The sequence below is a fragment of the Heptranchias perlo genome, chromosome 22 (genome assembly GCF_035084215.1).
Source record: "Heptranchias perlo isolate sHepPer1 chromosome 22, sHepPer1.hap1, whole genome shotgun sequence".
Taxonomy (NCBI): Eukaryota; Metazoa; Chordata; class Chondrichthyes; order Hexanchiformes; family Hexanchidae; genus Heptranchias; species Heptranchias perlo.
In genome coordinates, this window is record NC_090346.1 from 15,665,069 (window position 1) to 15,685,069 (window position 20,001).

Below are 20,001 nucleotides of genomic sequence, written 5' to 3' on the forward strand. Positions count from 1 at the left end.
ATTCTTTGAGGAAGTGACAAGGAGGATTGATGAGGGTAGTGCAGTGGATGTTGTCTACATGGATTTTAGTAAGGCATTTGACAAGGTCCCACATGGCAGACTGGTCAGAAAGGTAAAAGCCCATGGGATACAGGGAAATGTGGCGAATTGGATCCAAAATTGGCTCAGTAACAGGAAACAAAGGGTAAAAGTCGATGGATGTCTTTGCGAATGGAAATCTGTTTCCAGTGGTATGCCACAGGGCTCAGTTTTGGGTACCTTGCTGTTTGTAGTATATATTAATGATTTGGACTGGAATGTAGGGGGCATGATTGGCAAATTTGCAGACGACACAAAAATTGGCTGTGTAGTTGATAGTGAAGAGGATAGCTGTAGACTCCAAGAAGATATCAATGGGTTGGTGGAGTGGGCGGAAAAGTGGCAAATGGAGTTCAACCCGGAGAAGTATGAGGTAATGCACTTAGGGAGGCAAACTGTAAAAGGGAATATGCAGTAAACGGGAATATATTGAGAGGGGTAGAGGAAGTGAGAGACCTTGGAGTGCCTGTGCACAGGTCCCTGAAGGTGGCAGTACAGGTAGATAAGGTTGTGAAGAAGGCATACGGAATGCTCTCCATTATTAGCCGAGGTATAGAATACAAAAGCAGGGATGTAATGATGGAACTGTATAAAACGCTGGTAAGGCCACAGCTGGAGTATTGTGCGCAGTTCTGGTCACCACATTACAGGAAGGACGTAATTGCTCTGGAGAGAGTGCAGAGGAGATTTACAAGAATGTTGCCAGGGCTTGAAAATTGCAGCCACGAGGAGAGATTGGATAGGCTGGGGTTGTTTTCCTTGGAGCAGAGGAGGCTGAGGGGAGACTTGATTGAGGTGTACAAAATTATGAGGGGCCTAGATAGAGTAGACAGGAAGTACCTGTTTCCCCTAGCGGAGAGTTCAAGAACTCGAGGACATAGATTTAAGCTGATTGGCGGAAGGATTAGAGAGGACATGAGGAAAAACCTTTTTATCCAGAGGGTGGTGGGTGTATGGAATTTGCTGTCCGAATTGGTGATAGAGGCAAGGACTCTCAACTCTTTTAAAAAGTACCTGGACCTGCACCTAAAGTGCTGTAAGCTGCAGGGCTACAGACCAGGTGCTGGAAGGTGGGATTAGAATGGGCATCTGGTTGTTCTTCGAGCCGGTGTGGACACGATGGGCCAAATGGCCCCCTTCTGTGCTGTATCTTTTCTATGGTTCTAACATGAGAAAGGGCAGGGAAATGGGATCACTGTAGACAGTTCAGTTGAAGAGTTCACCATTCACAGGTGGAATGGGCCAAATGGCCTACTCCTGTGCTGTAATTTCCATAAATCTACCTTAAAGTTATAATGTGGATATCCACTGTCTAGCCCCAAACATGAAGATTGGTCACTGGAGCGAGGTACCAAGTGTCCGTGGAACTGTACCCACCCAGTACGACTCAGACCTTCAGGTGAATGGAGTTTGGTAAATGGTAAATGGAGTTAAGATACAAATCGGCCAAACAGGCTGAGGAGCTGAATGGCCTACTCCTGTTCCTGTGTTCAGGTGAGCTCGGCAGACAGAAAAAAAACATTAAAAATAGGCAAATTTAGCAACTGTGATGGAGCAGATTGTGAGCTGGAGTGGAGCCGGTGTTATTCTGGAGTAAGGCATCGAGGGATGTTATAAATCGATTGCATCTGCAGTGCACTATCCATTGCATTACTCATCTTCCCAGATTAGTTTGTTTTACAGAACTAACCCATTTATAAACTGTCAATCCCACCACACTCCATCCCATCACCTTTTTTCTTTCTCCTCCCACAGTGCGGGCGCAACGCCGAGAACTTCGACCGATTTTTCACCCGTCATCCGCCAGTCTTAACTCCACCTGACCAAGAGGTCATCGTGAATATTGACCAGGCAGAGTTCGAGGGGTTCTCCTTTATTAACTCGGGGTTTCTAAAGCCTGAAGTTACATGTTAAAAGCACTTGGGGGAATGGGGGAAAGGAGAGGGGGCGGGTCAAGTGTCCTCTCCAGAATAGGGGGCCAAGTTCTGGGTTGTGCAGCATGTTCAGAAGCTGTTAACTGTTACGTGATGTTTGCTTTGCAAATCTCCAAGGCGTGTTGGGAATGCAGTACTTTATCCATCACCTCATCACACAGCGAGACAGAGTCCACACAGCAGCTGAGAAAGGTGCTGCTGACGGGTTCATATTGCAGGTGCTTCCCTTTATATTCAGTCTGTATGAAGTTGCTTTGCAAAATTATTTGCTGCCTGGTTGCCAAAAGCTGGCCTGTAGTTTATTAACTGCCTCAATCCTGTGGCTTTCCTGTTGCTCTACTGCAAAACATAAAGGAAATCCCCTTGTTACTACAGAGTGAGACTTGCTCTGGTCACACCTGTTGTGACATTGCTGGTGTGTTGGTGAAGATTTTCTCTGGTCAGTGTTTCTAACTAAATCTGTCTGCGACTGTGTGCAAAATTCGAACCAGGGAAAATCTTCAATGACAGATTTGGGCTGTTGACCTCCGCAATTCTAAAAATGTGTCAAACAAAGTTCTTTCTAAATGTTTTATTTCCCACAGAATGTGATCCTGGCCGCTGATGTGTAATAATGATAATAATAATGTTTGAATCAAAAAAAGTGTTTGTAAAATCTGCTCAGTTTTAGAAGTGATTGTGACTGTCCCCTTTCCCATGTTAGTGTTTAATTGCCAGCTCTGCTCTCTCTCTGGGCTTAAAAGATACTTTGAAGGCCAGCTTCCTCCTAACCTGCTTGGACTGGCCTTGCCGTTGGTGATTCTTTCAGGAGGGCGCCGGCATCTTTAAAGTGATAACGAAACTTTGCAAGAAATTTTAAAAAGAAATAAAGTGATGCATGACCGTTGTTTTGTAGTGTGTTGCTGACAACGCCTGCAGTTGATGTGCCAAATATTTTTCCAGTATTGATATACAATAAAGAAAATCGCACCAAAAAAGCTCAGCATCACTTTAGTCACCTGTTTAATTTAACAGCCGCTTCTATTTTTCTGCTCGGGTGTTTTCTGTACACTAACTGCCTCAGTGCTGTTCCAGGAAGGAAAGTTAATTAAATCTGTCTAAAATTGACATTGAGTGCTTATCAGAAGTTCTGAGTCCTATCAGCCCCAAACAGGTCATCCCACTGACACACTCGTTTCAGTCTCTTAAGCAGCTACTCAATTCTAATCCCTTCCGTGCAAACCCCCAGCATAAATTACAAAATACATCAACCAACCGAGGAAATAATAATCCTGTGCTATAAAGGGGAAATAGAATGCAGCTGTAAGCAGAAAATGTAGCCATTCAAGTACCAAACACTGGCTAGTCCACATAACCCTCTGTGTAACCCTTACCCCACTGAATAAACAGCAACTCTGCACAGTTATGCAGGGAATAACTCTTACCCCACTGAATAAATAGCAATTGCCCAGTTACACAGTAAGTAATCATTACCCTGCTGAATAAACAGGATAAAATGTTTAAGAAGTAGACATTCAGATCCTGAATGACTCTTAAACCCACAGTAACAAAGGATTTTAGCTTGTGACCTTGTAGAAATGAGGAGGAGAGGGAGGTATGGTACTTCCCCACAGGAAGGGAAGACTATCTGGGACCAGGTTTCATGTACCTTCTATAATCTGAATCAAGTGTGCTATCAGCAGAGACCTGAGAGCAGGGCACCCTGGCACTCTTTTGTCCGAGGTGTGGCGGTTGACCCAGAGAGGGGAGGTTTTTCCTCTCAGTGTTAAGTGTATCTGAATTGTATACCCATTAATGAAGAGCAGGTTTGCAATTTCACTATATAGAGTGCACAGAGGAAACCTTCAGGGAGATGGAAAGGATGTGGGGTGAGAACAGCAATTTAAAAGAGACAAAAATTAACTCTTAGTTGCTCTTTAAAACTGCAGTCTACACAGTTTCCATGCTTACAAATAAAACCATTTCACATGTGGAATGAACAAAACAGCTGATAGTGAGTAAAGCACATGTTATTCGCCTGGCATAATTCATTCTGCTGAGCTATTGGGCTCTTCACCGCCCAATCTTTGGTTTTTGGAGTCCAGTGCACCCCAATACGCCATCTAAAGAGATAATTTGCTACTTTCTTTGAAAGGAGTGGATGGAAAAATATCATCCTCATTGTAATTTGTCAGCATTTTATTAACGTATTTTGGTTCCATCCCTCCCCCAGTCTCAAATAATCAGGGCTACATCATGGTCTTGTCAGTAAAGCTTAATAATCAGACGAGAGAATGGTAGAGTGATGTAGAAAGAAATAGAGAGGAGCGGACATGGTAGAAAGAGGAAGCGAATGCGACAGAAGGGTAGAGAGCGGTAGAGGTAGTTATAGGGGGGATAGAACATGAAGGAGGAATAGTGTGGCCTGCAGAATAGAGTACAATAGAGAGGGGTTGCAAACAGCAGAGAGGGTTAGAGATAAATAGACAGAGATGGAAGGGGAGAGTGGTAAAAGCGAATAGAGAGGGGGTGTGTGGTAGAGATGGATAAAGAGGGGTAGAGCACAGTAGAGTGGTAGGAAAGGGTGGAGATGAGTAAAGAGGGATAGAGTTGAATAAAGAACATAAGAGAAAGGTAGATGGTTATAGAGAGCAACAGACTTCCTTCTATTAGTTTGTCTACTCTGAGTCTTGCTCCCAGGAAAAAAGTGTGTTTGTGAAAGTTCACCCAGCAATAGAATGTGCCTGTTAAAAGGCAGTCAAGAAAAACTTGTACAGTTTAGTTCAGGGTGGGATAATTACAAAGTTCACTACTCACAGAGAGTCCTGTAGGTTGGCTTTCTGAAGGAAGGGCTAGATTTCAAAGTTGGAACAGAGCAGTGAATAGTACAGTGGACTTTCATCATCGTACCATGGGCACAGCAGGAAGTGGAAGAGACAGTGATCCTGGTGTGCAGTGCTTAGAAGATGTACAACTTATAGAACTCCAGATAGTGGATCTACTCAATGGGCATAACTACCTGGACCTCACAGAAGAACAATGTCAATGAAGTTCAGGCTCAGTGGAGATGCTTTAACTGAGGGGTCCCATCTGGGCCATGATAATCTGCAGACACAATCGTATGTGGCATTACAGTGTATGAAATTTAATACAGATAATGCAAAGTATTATGTGGAATCACAGAAGTGACAGCACTGACGGAATCCATGCAGTGATACCACCTGTGCCAGTGCTAATTCTTCAACTGGAGCTATTTACTCTAATGTCATTTTCCTGTCCTTTCCCCATATCCTTTTATATTTTTCCTTTTCAAATACATATCCAATTCCCTTTCAATAGTCACTTAAGGTAAATCAATCCATGTTCTAATAACCGTCTGTGAAAAAGTTTATTCAAACGTCCCCCTTCATTCTTCTAATGATGATTTTGAGTCTATGCCCTTGTTACAAATTCAGGCAAACAATCTGACACTATTTACTCTCTAAAAACTTTCATAATATTATTTTAGTGAATACATAACTCATTCCTTTGCTAATATAACACACCTTCGCACTGATGTAATACACCCTACACTGATATAACAATCTGTCACTGATACAGCACACCCCTCATTGAGATAACACAGTCCCTCACTGATATAACATAGCCCTCACCAATAAAACACCCTGTCACTGACATAACACTTCTCATTGATATAAAACATCCTTATTAACTTATCACACCTTCAGCTGATATAACATGCCATCTCACTGATACAACACACCCTCACAACTATAACACAAATGTAGGACTTTGTAACAGGAATAATACATCCTCACACTGATGTAACACAGTCCCTTACTCAGTATATACAATATCAATTGCATCCTGTTACTCAGTTTCCATTATTAGTGTGTACATTATCAATTATTTCTTGTTACTCATTGTGTACAGTATTATATTCTGTTACTCACTTTGCATTGTTGCTCAATATGTACGTTAACAATTATTTCTTGTTACTCATGTACAATATTATTTTCTGACACTCAGTCTTCATTGTTGCTGAATGTATACATTATTAATCATTTCTTGTTACTCGTGTACAGTATTATTTTCCATTACTCAGTTTGCATTGATTCTCAGTGTGTACAGTATCATTTTTTCCTGTATACAGTATTAATTCTTTCCTATTCAGTTTGCATCATTACTGTGTGTACATTATCAATCTTTCCATTACTCCGTGTATACAAGTATTAATTGTTTACTGTTACTCAGTTATCAATCATTTCCTGTTACACAGTATGTACAGTATTAATTATTTCTTGTTACTCAGTTTGCTTTGTCACAGTGTGTACTCAAGTGTGTACAGTATTAATTATTTCTTGTTATTTAGTTTGCATTGTTACTTAGTATGTATGGTATCAAGGGTATAATGTTACTTGGTGTGTACTGGTTTGATAGTATCCCTCTCACAGTATACTGATAGTCAATGTGGACAGTATAAATCATTGTGTATTATGCAGCCTGTAGAGTTATTCTGTGTGTTTTGTATCCTTATGTACCCAGCATGCACTATAAGAATGTTTCTTACTTCACAAGCATGTACTCCAGGAATACCTCGCTGTCCAGAATACACAAAACAAATGACATCCATTACCCAGCATGTACAGCATGTATATCTCTCCTACCAAGAATAACAGAAATAAATGCCCCCACTTAGCATGAATTGCATGAATACCCCCTCCTACCCAAATATACTAAATAAATGCCCCTCTTATCTATCATGAAATATATAAATACCCCCTTTTATCCTGCATGAAGTGTATACTAAATAGATGCCCCTCTTATCTATCATGAAATATATAAATACCCCCTTTTATCCTGCATGAAGTGTATACTAAATAAATGCCCCTCTTATCTATCATGAAATATATAAATACCCCCTTTTATCCTGCATGAAGTGTATACGAAATAAATGCCCCTCTTATCTATCATGAAATATATAAATACCCCCTTTTATCCTGCATGAAGTTTATCCAAGAGAATGTGAAGAGTTTGAAATGTCCCATGATACCAAGCATGCAGCAAATCACTGCCCCCTCCCTAGGCAGCAATGCAGCTATGCCCCTTTTACACCAGTATACATTGTATGAATGCCCCATCTTACAATGGGTACTGCATATGAACACCTGCTCCAGTCTGCATTTTATGCAAATGGAAACTCTGGTCTGTATATGTTCAGGTCTCTGATCTGTATTTCTTGAGGTCTGTGGTCTGTATATGTTCATGTCTCTGATCTGTATTTCGTGGGGTCTCTGGTCTATATATGTTGATGTCTTTGATCTGTAATTCTTGGGATCTTGGGTCTGTATGTTAACCTCTTTGGTCTGTATTTCTTGGGGTCCCTGGTCTTATATATGTTCAGATTCCTGGTCTGTAAATGTTCAGGTCTCTGATCTGTAATTCTTAGTGTCTCTGATCTGTTTATGTCTAGGCCTCTTGTCTGTATAGGTTCAGGCCTCTGGTCTGTATATAATTCAGGACCCTGCTCTGTATTTCTTGGGGTCTCTGGTCTGTATATGTTCAAGTCTTTGATCTGTATTTTTTGGCATTTCTGGTCTCTATATGTTCAGGTCACTGATCTGTAATTCTTGGGGTCTCTGGTCTGTATTTCTTGGGGTCCTTGATCTGTATTTCTTGGGGTCTCTGGTCTGTAGATGTTCAGGTCTCTGATCTGTAATTGTTGGGGTCTCTGGTCTGTAAATGTTCAGGTCTCTGGTCTGTATTTCTTGGGGAGCCTGATCTGTATTTCTTGGGGTCTCTGGTCCATATATGTTAATGTCTCTGGTCTGTATTTCTTGGGGTCTCTGGTCTGTATATGTTGATTCTCTCGTCTGTATATGTTGATGTCTCTGGTCTGTATATGTTGCGGTCTCTGGTCCTTATTTCTAGGGGTCTCATGGTTTGTATATGTTGATTCTCTCGTCTGTATATGTTGATGTCTCTGGTCTGTATTTCTTGGGGTCTCTGGTTTGTATATGTCGAGGTCTCTGGTCTGTATTTCATGGGGGTCCCTGGTCTGTATTTTTGGGGTCACTGGCTTGTATATGTTGATGTCTGTGGTTTGTATACATCGAGGTCTCTGGTCTGTATATGTTGATGTCTCTGGTCTATATTTCTTGGGGGGGGGGTCCCTGGTCTGTATTTCTTGGGGGTCTCTGGCTTGTATATGTTGATGTCTGTGGTTTGTATACATCGAGGTCTCTGGCTTATATATATTGATGTCTCTGGTCTTTATATGTTGATGTCTCTGGTCTGTAAATGTTCAGGCCCCTGATCTGTATATGTTAAGCTCTTTGGTCTGTATTTCTTGGGGTCTCTAGTCTGTAAATGTTCAGGTCTCTGATCTGTAATTCTTGGGATCTCTGGTCTGTATATGTTAAGCTCTCTGGTCTGTATTTCTTGGGGAGCCTGATCTGTATTTCTTGGGGTCTCTGGTCCATATATGTTAATGTCTCTGGTCCGTATATGTTGAGGTCTCTGATCTGTATTTTTAGGGGTCTCATGGTTTGTATATGTTGATGTTTCTGGTCTGTATTTCTTGAGGGGTCCCTGGTCTGTATTTCTTGGGGGGTCCCTGGTCTGTATTTCTTGGGGTCTCTGGATTGTATATGTTGATGTCTCTGGTTTGTATATGTCGAGGTCTCTGGTCTGTATGTGTTGATGTCTCTGGTCTGTATTTCTTGAGGGGTCCCTGGTCTGTATTTCTTGGGGGGTCCCTGGTCTGTATTTCTTGGGGTCTCTGATTTGTATATTTTGATGTCTCTGGTCTGTATTTCTTGGGGGGGTCCCTGGTCTGTATTTCTTGGGGTCTCTGGCTTGTATATGTTAATGTCTCTGATCTGTATTTCTTGGGGTCTCTGGTTTTTATATGTTGATATCTCTGGTCTGTATTTCTTAGGGTCTCCGGTCTGTATATGTTGATATCTCTGATCTGTATTTCTTGGGGTCTCTGGTCTGTGTTTTTATTGAGGGTTCATGTTTGTGCTCATTGGTCCATATCTGTTGATGGACTCTGAGCTGTGTTTTAGCCTCTCGTGTGTGTTTGTTGGAAGCTTTGGTCTGTGTTTATTGTGCGATTTCTCTGATTTATTTTTCCTGGAGGGTCTGGTCTTTATTGGGATCTCCCTGGACTATTTTTGCTGGGATCCCTCTGACCGTTTTTGCTGGGATCCCTCTGGATTGTTTTTACTGGTGGTCTCTGGTCTGTATTTATGTGTGGTCATTAATTTGTGCACTGTATTTTCTGGGGGTCACTCTGGTGTGTGTTTATTTAGGGCTGTGATCTGTATAATTGGGCATCTTCTGGTTCATTGCTTTTGGATCTGTTCTGGTTTTGTTGGAAGTTCTAGCATGTGTTAATTGGGAGTTTCTTTGCTCTATATTTTTGGAATCTCCGTTCTGTGTTTATTGGAGGGCTTCATTCTGTGTTCATTTGGATGTCACCATTCTGTGTTTACTGGGGGGTTTCTCTGGTCAGTTGGTTATTGGGAGATCGTATGTTTGTGTTGATGGGGGGTCTCTGGTCTCTGTTGGTTGGAGATCTCTAATTCCTGTTTTTGAAGGGCTTTAGTAAGTGATTATTGGGTGTTCTATTTGGGGGTCCACAATTAGTACAAAACAGAGCCCCCAAATTGAAATAACTAAGAACCCCCAATAATTTGGTCTGTGTTTACCGGGAGATTCTGGTCTATCTAATTAGCAGCGTCTGTTTTGTGTTTTATTGAGGCACCTGGTCTGTGTTTTATTAAGTCCTCTAGTATGTATTAATGGATGTCTCTGTGTGTATTGGGAAGTGTGGTCTGTTTTTATTGATGTTTCAGTCTATATTTATTGAGGATCTCTCTAGCCTGTGTTTGTTGTGGACTCTGCTCTTTGGAGACCAGTCTGTGTTTGGCAGGTGTCTCTGTACTATATATATTGGGGTGCTTGGACTGTGTTTATTGACTGTGGTCTGTGTTTATTGCAGGCTCTCATCTGTAACATCACACTGGTTTGTTTGTTTTGGGGTCTAACCTGTGTTTGTTAGAAGCTCTGGTGTGTATTTATTAGGGGTTCCGGTCTGTGTTTATTGGGTGGTCTCTGATTTGTATATTGTGGAGTCTCTGGTCTATGTTTGTTGGGGGTTCGGGTCTGTGTTTATTTGGGTTTATCTGCTCTAGGCTGTGGTTATTTTGTGATTGCTCTGATTTTTCTTTCTTAGGGCCTATGGTCTCTCTTTACTGGGGTCTTTCTGGTCTATGTTCATTGTAAGTTTTTTATCTATTTATTGGGGTTGATTTGCATTAATTGGTCTGTTTTAATTGTGGGCTCTAATCTCTGTTTGTCATGGGTCTGTGGCATGTATTTATTGGGGGGTCTCTCTAGCTTGTGTATATTTATGATCTCCGTGTTCTGTGTTTATTGGGTTCTGTTTAGTCTGTTTTTATTGGGTATCTCTGGTCTGTATTTATTGGTGATCTATCTAGTCAGGGATGGACTGGCTGCCCCAAAAGGGCATGGGATTCTTCAGGGCTCTCACAAAAAAAGGGGGGGTTGCAAATAATACAGCGCTGTGGAACTCTTCACTGTTTCTCCCCATTTCCCACATGGCCGGTCCACCCCTGTACCAGTATGTTTTACTTGGGGACTCTATGGTCTTTATTTGTTTGGGGTGTCTGCTTTTTGCTTATTGGGGTTTACACATCTGTCATTATTGGGGATTCCTGTCTTGTTATTGGGGTCTCTCTGGTCTGTTCATTGGGAGCTTCTCTGGTCTGTGTTTATTTGGGGCTGTATTTGTGTATTGGGGTCCATTCGTTTCGGAGCAGCCTGTACCTCTAAAAACAAGGTCCAGTGCCTGTTGTATGACCGCTTCTTCCACCAGCTCTTCCGGCAGAGCCACAGAATGGGTCACACCGAGAGCTGCATATAGGGCAGGAAACACAGCAGCACAGGTAGGTGAATAATTTAAAGTTTTTCTGGGGTAGGAACAGGACAAGTGCTCGACTCTTGCATCACCTGAAATCAGATTACTCCCATCCCTCACTAAATTATTTAAATTGAAAGTTTGCTTTTGTGAATATGTGTTCCCAGTTCCCCAAGACTCCTCCGTCCATCCTGTCAGGTAGTGCAGATGTTGGTCAGTGAGTGGTGGAGGTGAACTGATTCCAGATGTAAGGTCGATGTGGAGGGAGTTTATCTGGTTCTTCCACCCAGAGAATCTTGGGATGAGTCAGCGGCTGCTGTGTGATTCTTGGTAACAGAATCTCTTAGAGTCCAAGAGTCAGATCTTTCCATTTCTGTGAGAACTTACTGAAATGTTCTGCAAGGTTTATTTTTGGCACGGAGTGGGAGCAGTTTCGTGGACATTCCTGGTCTGTTACCCCAGTGCTAGCTCCTAACCAATCACATTACCCCAGTGCCAGCTGGTCTGCAATGCCAGCTTCCAGACAATCCCATTGCCCCAGTGCCAGCTCCCAGACATTCCCATTGCCCCAGTGCCATCTCCCAGACATTCCCATTGCCCCAGTGCCAGCTCCCAGACATTCCCATTGCCCCAGTGCCAGCTCCCAGACAATCTCATTGCCCCAGTGCCAGCTCTCAGTTGGTCCCCAGTGCCAGCTCCCAGACATTCCCATTGCCCCAGTTCCAGCTCCCAGACATTCCCATTGCCACAGTGTCAGCTCCCAGCTGGCCCCCAGTGCCAACTCCCTGACAGTCCCATTACCGCAGTGCCAGCTCCCTGACAGTCCCATTGCCCCAGTGCCATATCCCACACAGTCCCATTACCCCAGTTCCAGCTCCCAGACAGTCCCATTGCCCCAGTGCCATATCCCACACAGTCCCATTACCCCAGTTCCAGCTCCCAGACAGTCCCATTGCCCCAGTGCCATATCCCACACAGTCTCATTACCCAAGTTCTAGCTCCCAGACAGTCCCATTACCAGCTCCCAGCTAGTCCCATTTCGCTGATGCCAGCTCTCAGTCCCATTACCCAAGTCCTCACTATGTGTGTTAGTTCCACAAGCACTCACATTAACACCCAATTGATTGCTGTTCACAAGTTCAGTTGCTGCCAACAGCAATCAGCAGCTGAGTTGAATAGTGAGCCCCAATTTTCAGCTCTGCTGCTCCCCATAAATGAAATCAATTGAGGGTGGGACTGACCAAAAATTTGGGTGGAGATCATTTACATTTGCATTCAGGCAAATGTGAATTGCAGGAGGTTCCTGCCAGAAATGGGTGGAAAATCACTCCAACATGACCAGATAATCTGTTTTAGTGATGTTGGTTGAGGGATAAATATTGACCAGGAGAATTCTAAACAAATCTAGAACTCTAGACAGGTAGAACTGCCTTGCTTTTCTTCAAACAGTGCCTTGGGATCTTTTACGTTCATCTGATAATGGGGCAGAAGTAATGTCATTTAGATGGCACCGGTATTGCATAGAACCTTGGCTCTGAATTTCTGAGTGTGTTTGCCCCAATATCCCGTCATAACTTTGGTGGGAGATTGGTGTAAATGACTGTTTACGCCATTTCTCCGAAGGTTCTGCCTAACATACGGTGGGAGTTCAGATGGACGTAAAAGATCCCAAGGCACTGTTTGAAGAAGAGCAAGGGAGTTCTCCCCATCTAGAGTTCTAGATTTGTTTAGAATTCTCCTGGCCAATATTTATCCCTCAACCAACATCACTAAAACAGATTATCTGGTCATTATCACATTGCTGTTTGTGGGATCTTGCTGTGCATTTCCTACATTACAACAGTGACCGCACTACAAAAGTACTTCATTGTCTGTAAAGCGCTTTGGGACGTCCTGAGGTCATGAAAGGCGCGATATAAATGCGCCTTTTATAAATGCAAGTTCTTTCTTTTGATGCTTCCAGCGGGACTGACAGTCACTGGAGGTCATCTCAGGGTGTCATGGGTGTGCAGTGCAACCTATTAAAGTTAATGAGTAGAAGATCATAGGCTGCATACCTGCAATTTCCCCAGATGTGCTCCCTGCAAGAACCCATGTGCCCCCTCCCCCCAACCACCGAAGCACCAGATCACAGAGTCACCCCTAATGTCAACAGGATAAATAAAACCCAACATGTGTTTGGAGCTCATTTCTCTCTGGTCCTTTGGGTACCTATAGCTGCAGAGAGGGCAGTCACCTCACTATTGCTGATTGGAGGTGGCCATTCCTTCCCATGGCCACCTTTTAAACAGCGGCGCAGTTTGATGTTGCTCACCTTGGTCGCAGTGCCACTGTGAGTCTTGCTCCTTGTTTAGAGGTCAGTGTTTCTTTGAAAGATACCAGGTAAAGAAAGAGTGATGCTGTCAGATGATGGTGAGACAGATGTGAATCATGTTTCTGAAGTCAGAAGCACATTTGCTGAATACCCATTGTTTTTTTTATCTTGACAGAAAAACAACAGAGACACTGGGAACTTTGACCGAGAATTCACCCGCCAGCCTTTGGAGTTCACGCCCACCGACAAACTCTTCATCATGAACCTGGATCAGAATGAATTTGCAGGATTTTCCTATGTGAATCCTGAATTTGTTATTCAGGTTTAAAGATCACCTGAGGCCTCGTTTCTATAACCCCATTGTATTTTTAATCTGAAACACAATATTTTCAAATATTGATTTTTCATTTCCCAGGTCCTAAGTTCTGCATGAGGTTTTAATACAGCACCAGACAACATTTTATTACCTGACTCTATTCTCAGTGGTTACAAGTGATCATTGGATAGTGGCTGGAACCTAACAGAAGACATGGAAAGTGCACAGATGAACACTGTAACTAGGGTTATGACCGGTTGACGAGCCCAAATCCAAGCGTGGGGCAGAATAGGGGAAGACAAAGCTGGGATCAGGGCTTGCTACTGACTAAAATTAATTGAAAACTTTAACATCTAATGTGGTCACATACGGACTTGAGCTGGGTCCACGGTCCAGTGCAGCATTGAGGGAGTGCTGCACTGTCAGAGATGCCGACCTTCAGATCTGGAGTGGAACTAAGGTCCTATCTCTCAGTCTAAGTGGATGTTGAAGCTAGAATGGGAAAGGTTGGTGTTCTGGAAGGATCTTGTAAACAACATAGCCCAGAAATTCAGGCTAATTGGGTGCAGGGAACGATCCCTGCCCCTGAACGGGTAGGCCCAGGGCGCACCCAATATTGGGCCTCGGGCCTCATTTAAAAGTCCCCAGGCAGCTCGCCAGTGAAGAGGCTTCGAATTGCGAGCTGGCTGCATTCAGGGCAGCCTAATTTTGCAGAGGGGGCCTCAAACAGTCAATAGGCCCCTTATTTGCATATGTAAAAGGCCTAACGCCTGTTTCAGGCATGGGCCCTGGACAACTTTTTTTTGCCTACACCAATATGGCGGGCGGTGCACTTCCAGCTCATAATGAGAGCGCACTTCCTGTCTGCCATATTGGAGGCTTAGGTACCCATTTAACCCCTGAAAATGGGCGCAGATCCATTGAATTTCTAGACTGATAAGACACCAGTAAGTGGTAAAAATTAATTTCCATTTTAAAAGAACAAACTTTTGATATTGAGTTTAGAACTATCTATATTTATCCATCTACAATATATTAAAAGTCCTAAGTATAATGTGCACTTCCTGTTAGCATCATATTGCTTCCAGTCATACTTCAACCATCAAACAGCAGCAAATCAGAATTGAAGCAGGAAACATTTGAATCAAACACTAGGAAATTGATTAGAAATATCTGTGGCCCTGATAGTCCATTGTGCAATGCCTGGCACCAATATTTGTAAAACACAATAGCCCCTGACTGACTGTGAGCAATGCCATGGGAGATCCACTAGTAATATCTTAAAATTGTTGTACGTAACATGTACTTCCTGTGTGTTTTCACTCTGTGCTTCTTGTGTCTTGAATTTTTCTATGCTGGTAGTTCTGTCACTCTACCCATCACACCTGGCTTCATGCCCATTACACTTTAAAATATTTAATTTCAATTTTTAAAACTTTTATGCCTACTTCTCGGTGGCCTATTCTGGCCATGTGACCAAGACCCTCCTTAGTTATCCTTACCCTAACCCCCAACTCTGTTGAGATTAACCAACAGAAGCAACTCAAACACTAAGATATTTTCAGTAAGAATTTTTTTCACACAATCTTCTAATTTATTATTTCATCTAAACTTTTGGTTTGCCTCCATTTTTGGGGTACAGTAGTGTAGTGGTTATGTTACTGGACTAGTAATCCAGAGGCCTGTACTAATAATCCAGAGAACGTAAGTTCAAATCCCACAATCCCATCCTCATGGACCGACACTAAGCCCAGCTCGTCCATCAGTCTCATCCTTAACTTATGGGCAAGGCCAGGTTTATGGGCGGAGATGCATTTAGACGGAAGGCTCAATAAACGGCCCTAAACGATCAAGGCGATTTGGGCGTATTATGCTCGTGTAACTCACTTACGCTCAAAATTCCACAATCTTTTAGGCCTCGTAATTGATTTGTGCTCCAGTTACGTGTGTCTCTGGGCGCAAATACGGAAGAAATTCAAGGTCCCTTGATATACTGCGACTTGGTGCTAAGGACAGGTTTAGGGGCGAAAATTGATGGAAAAGGAAAATGCGATAAGACAGGTTTAACCAGGGATGTACACAAATTGCAAAGCAAGCCGCACCTTTTTCTAAACAGTGTCTTCCATATTACGGACGTAAATGTTTTCTACTCTGTGACATCTCATGAACTGTAATGTACTCAAAGATTTCTACCCTTGTGACGTCTATGCATCGCCCATTCACAGGATCACACTGAGTGTTCTTACAGTTGATTGCAAAATAAATTAATGTGTTTTGAAGCTTGCCAAAAAACAGCAAATAAAAATGTATTGCAATAATTACTGAATGAATTAATTTGCATGACTTTTGTGTTGGTCTCTCTGTCTACTGTTGGCAGGATATTCGTGCATGAATGCTTCCAAACTGTTGAGTTGCATGATCCCTAAAGATTAAATAAAATTCTGTAATGAAACGTCTGCAGTAAGGTGTGGAGTATTCACTGGGCAGGAGAGGACTGGGCGAGAGGTACAGTCTATACCCATGGGACTGGCAATCGTTAACCTTCACGGGACATTAGTATTGGCCTGAATGTGGTGTCACTTTAACCAGACTTGTGCAACATTAATTCCGTCTCTCAGTGAATCCATACACATTACACAGAGGGTACAAGCAATCAGGCTAGATAGATCAGATACGAGAGTAGCAGGTTAGTATGTGATGGTGCAGTGGGTTAAATCATTGTCCCCTCAACTCTAGCCACAGACTGATGGGATGAAATTCTCCTCTCTCTTCAGGCTGTGGGGCAATCTCATCCAGCTCCTAAAGGTAGAGGCCCACTGTACAAAACTGTCCACAATCCTACACTGGTTGCCAGTATCACTGAGAGAGCCAACAAGTTTTGTTGTGTTAGAGAATGGATGTTCTTATAAGTTACTCCTGAAAATAATATTGTTCACAGCATTACAGGTAGATATTCACAGATTTATTAAGCATATGATAATAACTATTACTGACAATAATTAAACATACACTTAACAGCAGCACTTACAGTAAAACACTGCAAGTTTACCGAAGGACCCACACATTAACAGTGAAATTGTGGGCTGATCAGGCCTCATCGAATTCTGAGGTCTCTCTCCCATCAACTACTCTTTTATATTGTTCTTTCATAATCCTGTTATGTTTTAGTAATACCTAATATTCCTTTCATGTCCCCTGTCATCCTGATTGATCTGTCAATCAAATCCTTAGGCTGAAGACAGTTACAGAAATTCATGAGCTATCAAAGGCCTGTTAACATTCCTGTGCATGTTTTATTTTTCCATCCCACTAGGCCATATTCCTTTTGACAGATGTTGCCTTCCAGGGTGGCCTTTGCATACAGCCATTTATGTATCAATAGGACCACCTTCAACTTTACAGACACCTAACCATATCTCTCCTGTGTCCCTGTGAAGTTAAAAGACAAATAATCTACAAGATGCCGTTCTGTCTACATACCCACTCATACCTACAAGCCTTTCAAGGTCTTGTTATAAGATCTGTCCATATCAAAGGGCTAATCAAACTGCTAGTGAGATCAGCTCCAATTGAAAAGTTAAATTAATGTAAAGAAAAATCAATAGCAGTCCCATTAATTAACCCTTTGCTAACTGTTGGTAAGGGACCAGTTGGAAATATCACATTGGCACAATAGACGGTGCTCCTCCAAAGTTGGGACTGTCACACTTTGGGCAGAGTAGCTTTACCTGCCATTGACATGGGAGTGCTTGATGCTTCATTCCAAACTGCCGCTGGTGATATCCAACAAATAAGTCAGTCCGCTGTTCGCCAACGGATCACGCATTTGAGAGAAGCATTGTTTCTCAGACGGAACTCTTTCTCCCCTTTACCCATGGATAGGCTATAAGCAGTATGCATGGGCACAGTACTCCTACCAGGTGGCAGGTTATCACAAGGTGCGGGGTATCATAGATGGCACACAGGTGGCCATCCGATGCCACATTACCAATTCCATGCTGTTCCTGAACAGAAAGAAGTTTTATTCAATGCACCTGCAGGCGGTTTGTGACTGCAATGTGTACAGAATGTAGGTGAGGTGTTGGGTGATGGACCTCATAGTCAGTGTGATCTATTGGAACTCATTTTTGAACACCTTCGGAGGTCGGTGAGCAATTTCCCAGAATTATTCTTTCCCTAAATTGGCCAAGGGTTTTTTTATATGCTTTACCTCTCCCAGGAGATTACATGGCTGGTGGTGGGTGGGGAGCACTGGGGGTCATGATGCTTGGTTGCAATACGGCTGTATGGGACAGGCTCAATGGACCAGCTGGTCTTCCCCTATCTATCTGTTTTATATGTTCACAAGCACCAACTACTGCAAGTCAATGCCCGATATCCTAGCAGTAGACACAAAGCAATCACTTTACACCAATCTGCTGTACCACCATTATTCAGAGGAGGTGGGAGATTGAATGGGTGGCTCCTCAGAGACCTGTAGAGAACTGGCTGCTGATCCCCTTTGAGATAGCCATTAACATGAGCAGAACGCCAATATAATGAATCAACATTGTCTCCACAGAATCCTTGTGGACCATACTATCAGCATGTTGAAACAGCAGTTCCAATGCTTGGACATATCGGAGATGTCTTATAGTTTTTCAAAGCAGTGTGTTGCATGTTGCACAACCTCACCATACAGAGTTGAGTTACCATGCAGCAGGAAGACAAAGATGTCCAGCCACTACTACTGGACGAGGAGGACAATAGTCACAAGGCTGATGAATTGGATGATGAATCCCAGCTGTCGAGCACCAGGTTCTCACTGACAGCACATTTGTCCAAGTATCTCAGTGTCTAAATGCACAATCAGTCCTGTCCATCCGTGCACGGCGCAGTAGCCCAACAAACACCATGCTCATCATTATCCGTGTTACATTTTTGGGTCTTCTAATAATTTTACCATAGATTACGTGAACCCTAATATCTTAGATCACTCTCATGAGTGAGTCCCATACTTTCGAGAGGGTCTATTCTTGTCTACAGATCTAGGTAATGTGCCCAGGAAATGAACATTAAATCCTGTTTCTAATTACTTTCAGCTACTGGCTTTATCTTTTGTCTCCAGTCTTCAAAAGCGGTAGTGCGTTACGTCAGACCTCTTAAGTTTTAAATTTGTTTTATAAAAGATGAATGTGAATAAATAACAGCATACAAAGTATTTACATGTTTATTGTAGACATCCCTCCACTTAACTGGATAAAATAATACACTGATCACAGTTAATGCTTTATAAATAATTTTTAAATAATACACTATTTTTCTTTTCCTAGAATTTCTTATTACTGTGGGGGTCTAAACTGTTTCTTGGAAATTGAATTTCATTTATTTCTCTCTCTGGAATTTTAAATCCAGAAAAGAATTACCTTCCTGGATTTGAATACCTCGCCAATGAATTTTTTTTAAAAACCTGTCAGTCGGTCATATAAAAGCTGAACCAATTCCACAAGTTTGAATTATCCTCTCCATGAGGAAACCGGCAAAACTTGCCACATTCTATCAAAATAATTGGTGTAAGATTCTGAACTGTAGTTATTTTTTTTAAACTGCTTCACCGAGATTCTCCTCGAGCGTTCTCCCGATCAGTTGTTGTAACTTTGGAGGAAGTTTGGCGGAAGCACTGCTTATGTGGTGTATCCGGGACTTCCACCGAGGTTATGCCAGCCGATCGGAACAACCCATGAGGAAATTCACGGCGTTTATATTTGAGATAGATTTAAGGGAACAGGCATTAAATCAAACCCAGACAAAAACATCTCAAGCCTGTCACAATCTTCTATCCCACCTCAACAACCATGTTTCTCCAAGAGGAAAGAAAGACTTGCATGTATATAGTGCCTTTCACAACCTCAGGACATCCCAAAGCGTTTCACCGCCAATGAAGCACTTTTGAAGTGCAGTCACTCAGAAACTCTGTTTGACCATTTTCTCTGTGTTCACCTCCCTGAGATTAAGTAAACCAAGAGGATCCAAGGCAGTGTAAACTGTATGCGGTGTGTTGATTCAAAGAGCTGAATACCCTTTGTTGGACTGGAAAAATTATTCTGTCAGCATCTGCTGGATTTTTAATGAGAATCTCTAGCCTTTCTTGGAGTAATGTGCAGTCATCGTGATGCAAGTTATTAAGACACAGATTCTGAGACCAAAGATTGTTCAGGACAAGAGATAGTACTCGACAACAATCTCAACACCCATAGCCAGTCGAACTCAGCCTCGTTGAAGTTCCATTCAACCACTGAGAGCAATGGAGCCAAGTGGCCTTCAGGAAGCAGGTCCCCAGAGTCTCCCTCCTTTTCATTCATTTCTGCTGCTTTATTTTTTGGTCAAATCCACTTTCTTGCAAACAAACTTCAAGCGAATCAATTGAAATGCAGAGGATGGATTAAGGAGAAAT

The 20,001-nt window shown here is 42.6% G+C and overlaps 1 protein-coding gene across 2 annotated transcripts in view; it reads left to right on the plus strand.

The window, feature by feature from the left end:
* prkcba (protein kinase C, beta a) overlaps positions 1-13,580 on the plus strand; it is a 185,635-nt gene extending 172,055 nt beyond the window's left edge. The window contains exon 17 of one of the 2 annotated variants that reach the window (XM_068003013.1): positions 13,428-13,580. In XM_068003013.1, coding sequence (XP_067859114.1) covers positions 13,428-13,580 — 153 coding nt within the window. Of the gene's footprint in view, positions 1-1,833; positions 2,990-13,427 lie in introns of those variants that run through there. The other variant, XM_068003012.1, reaches the window with a different exon arrangement.
* The last annotated feature ends 6,421 nt before the right edge of the window (positions 13,581-20,001 follow it).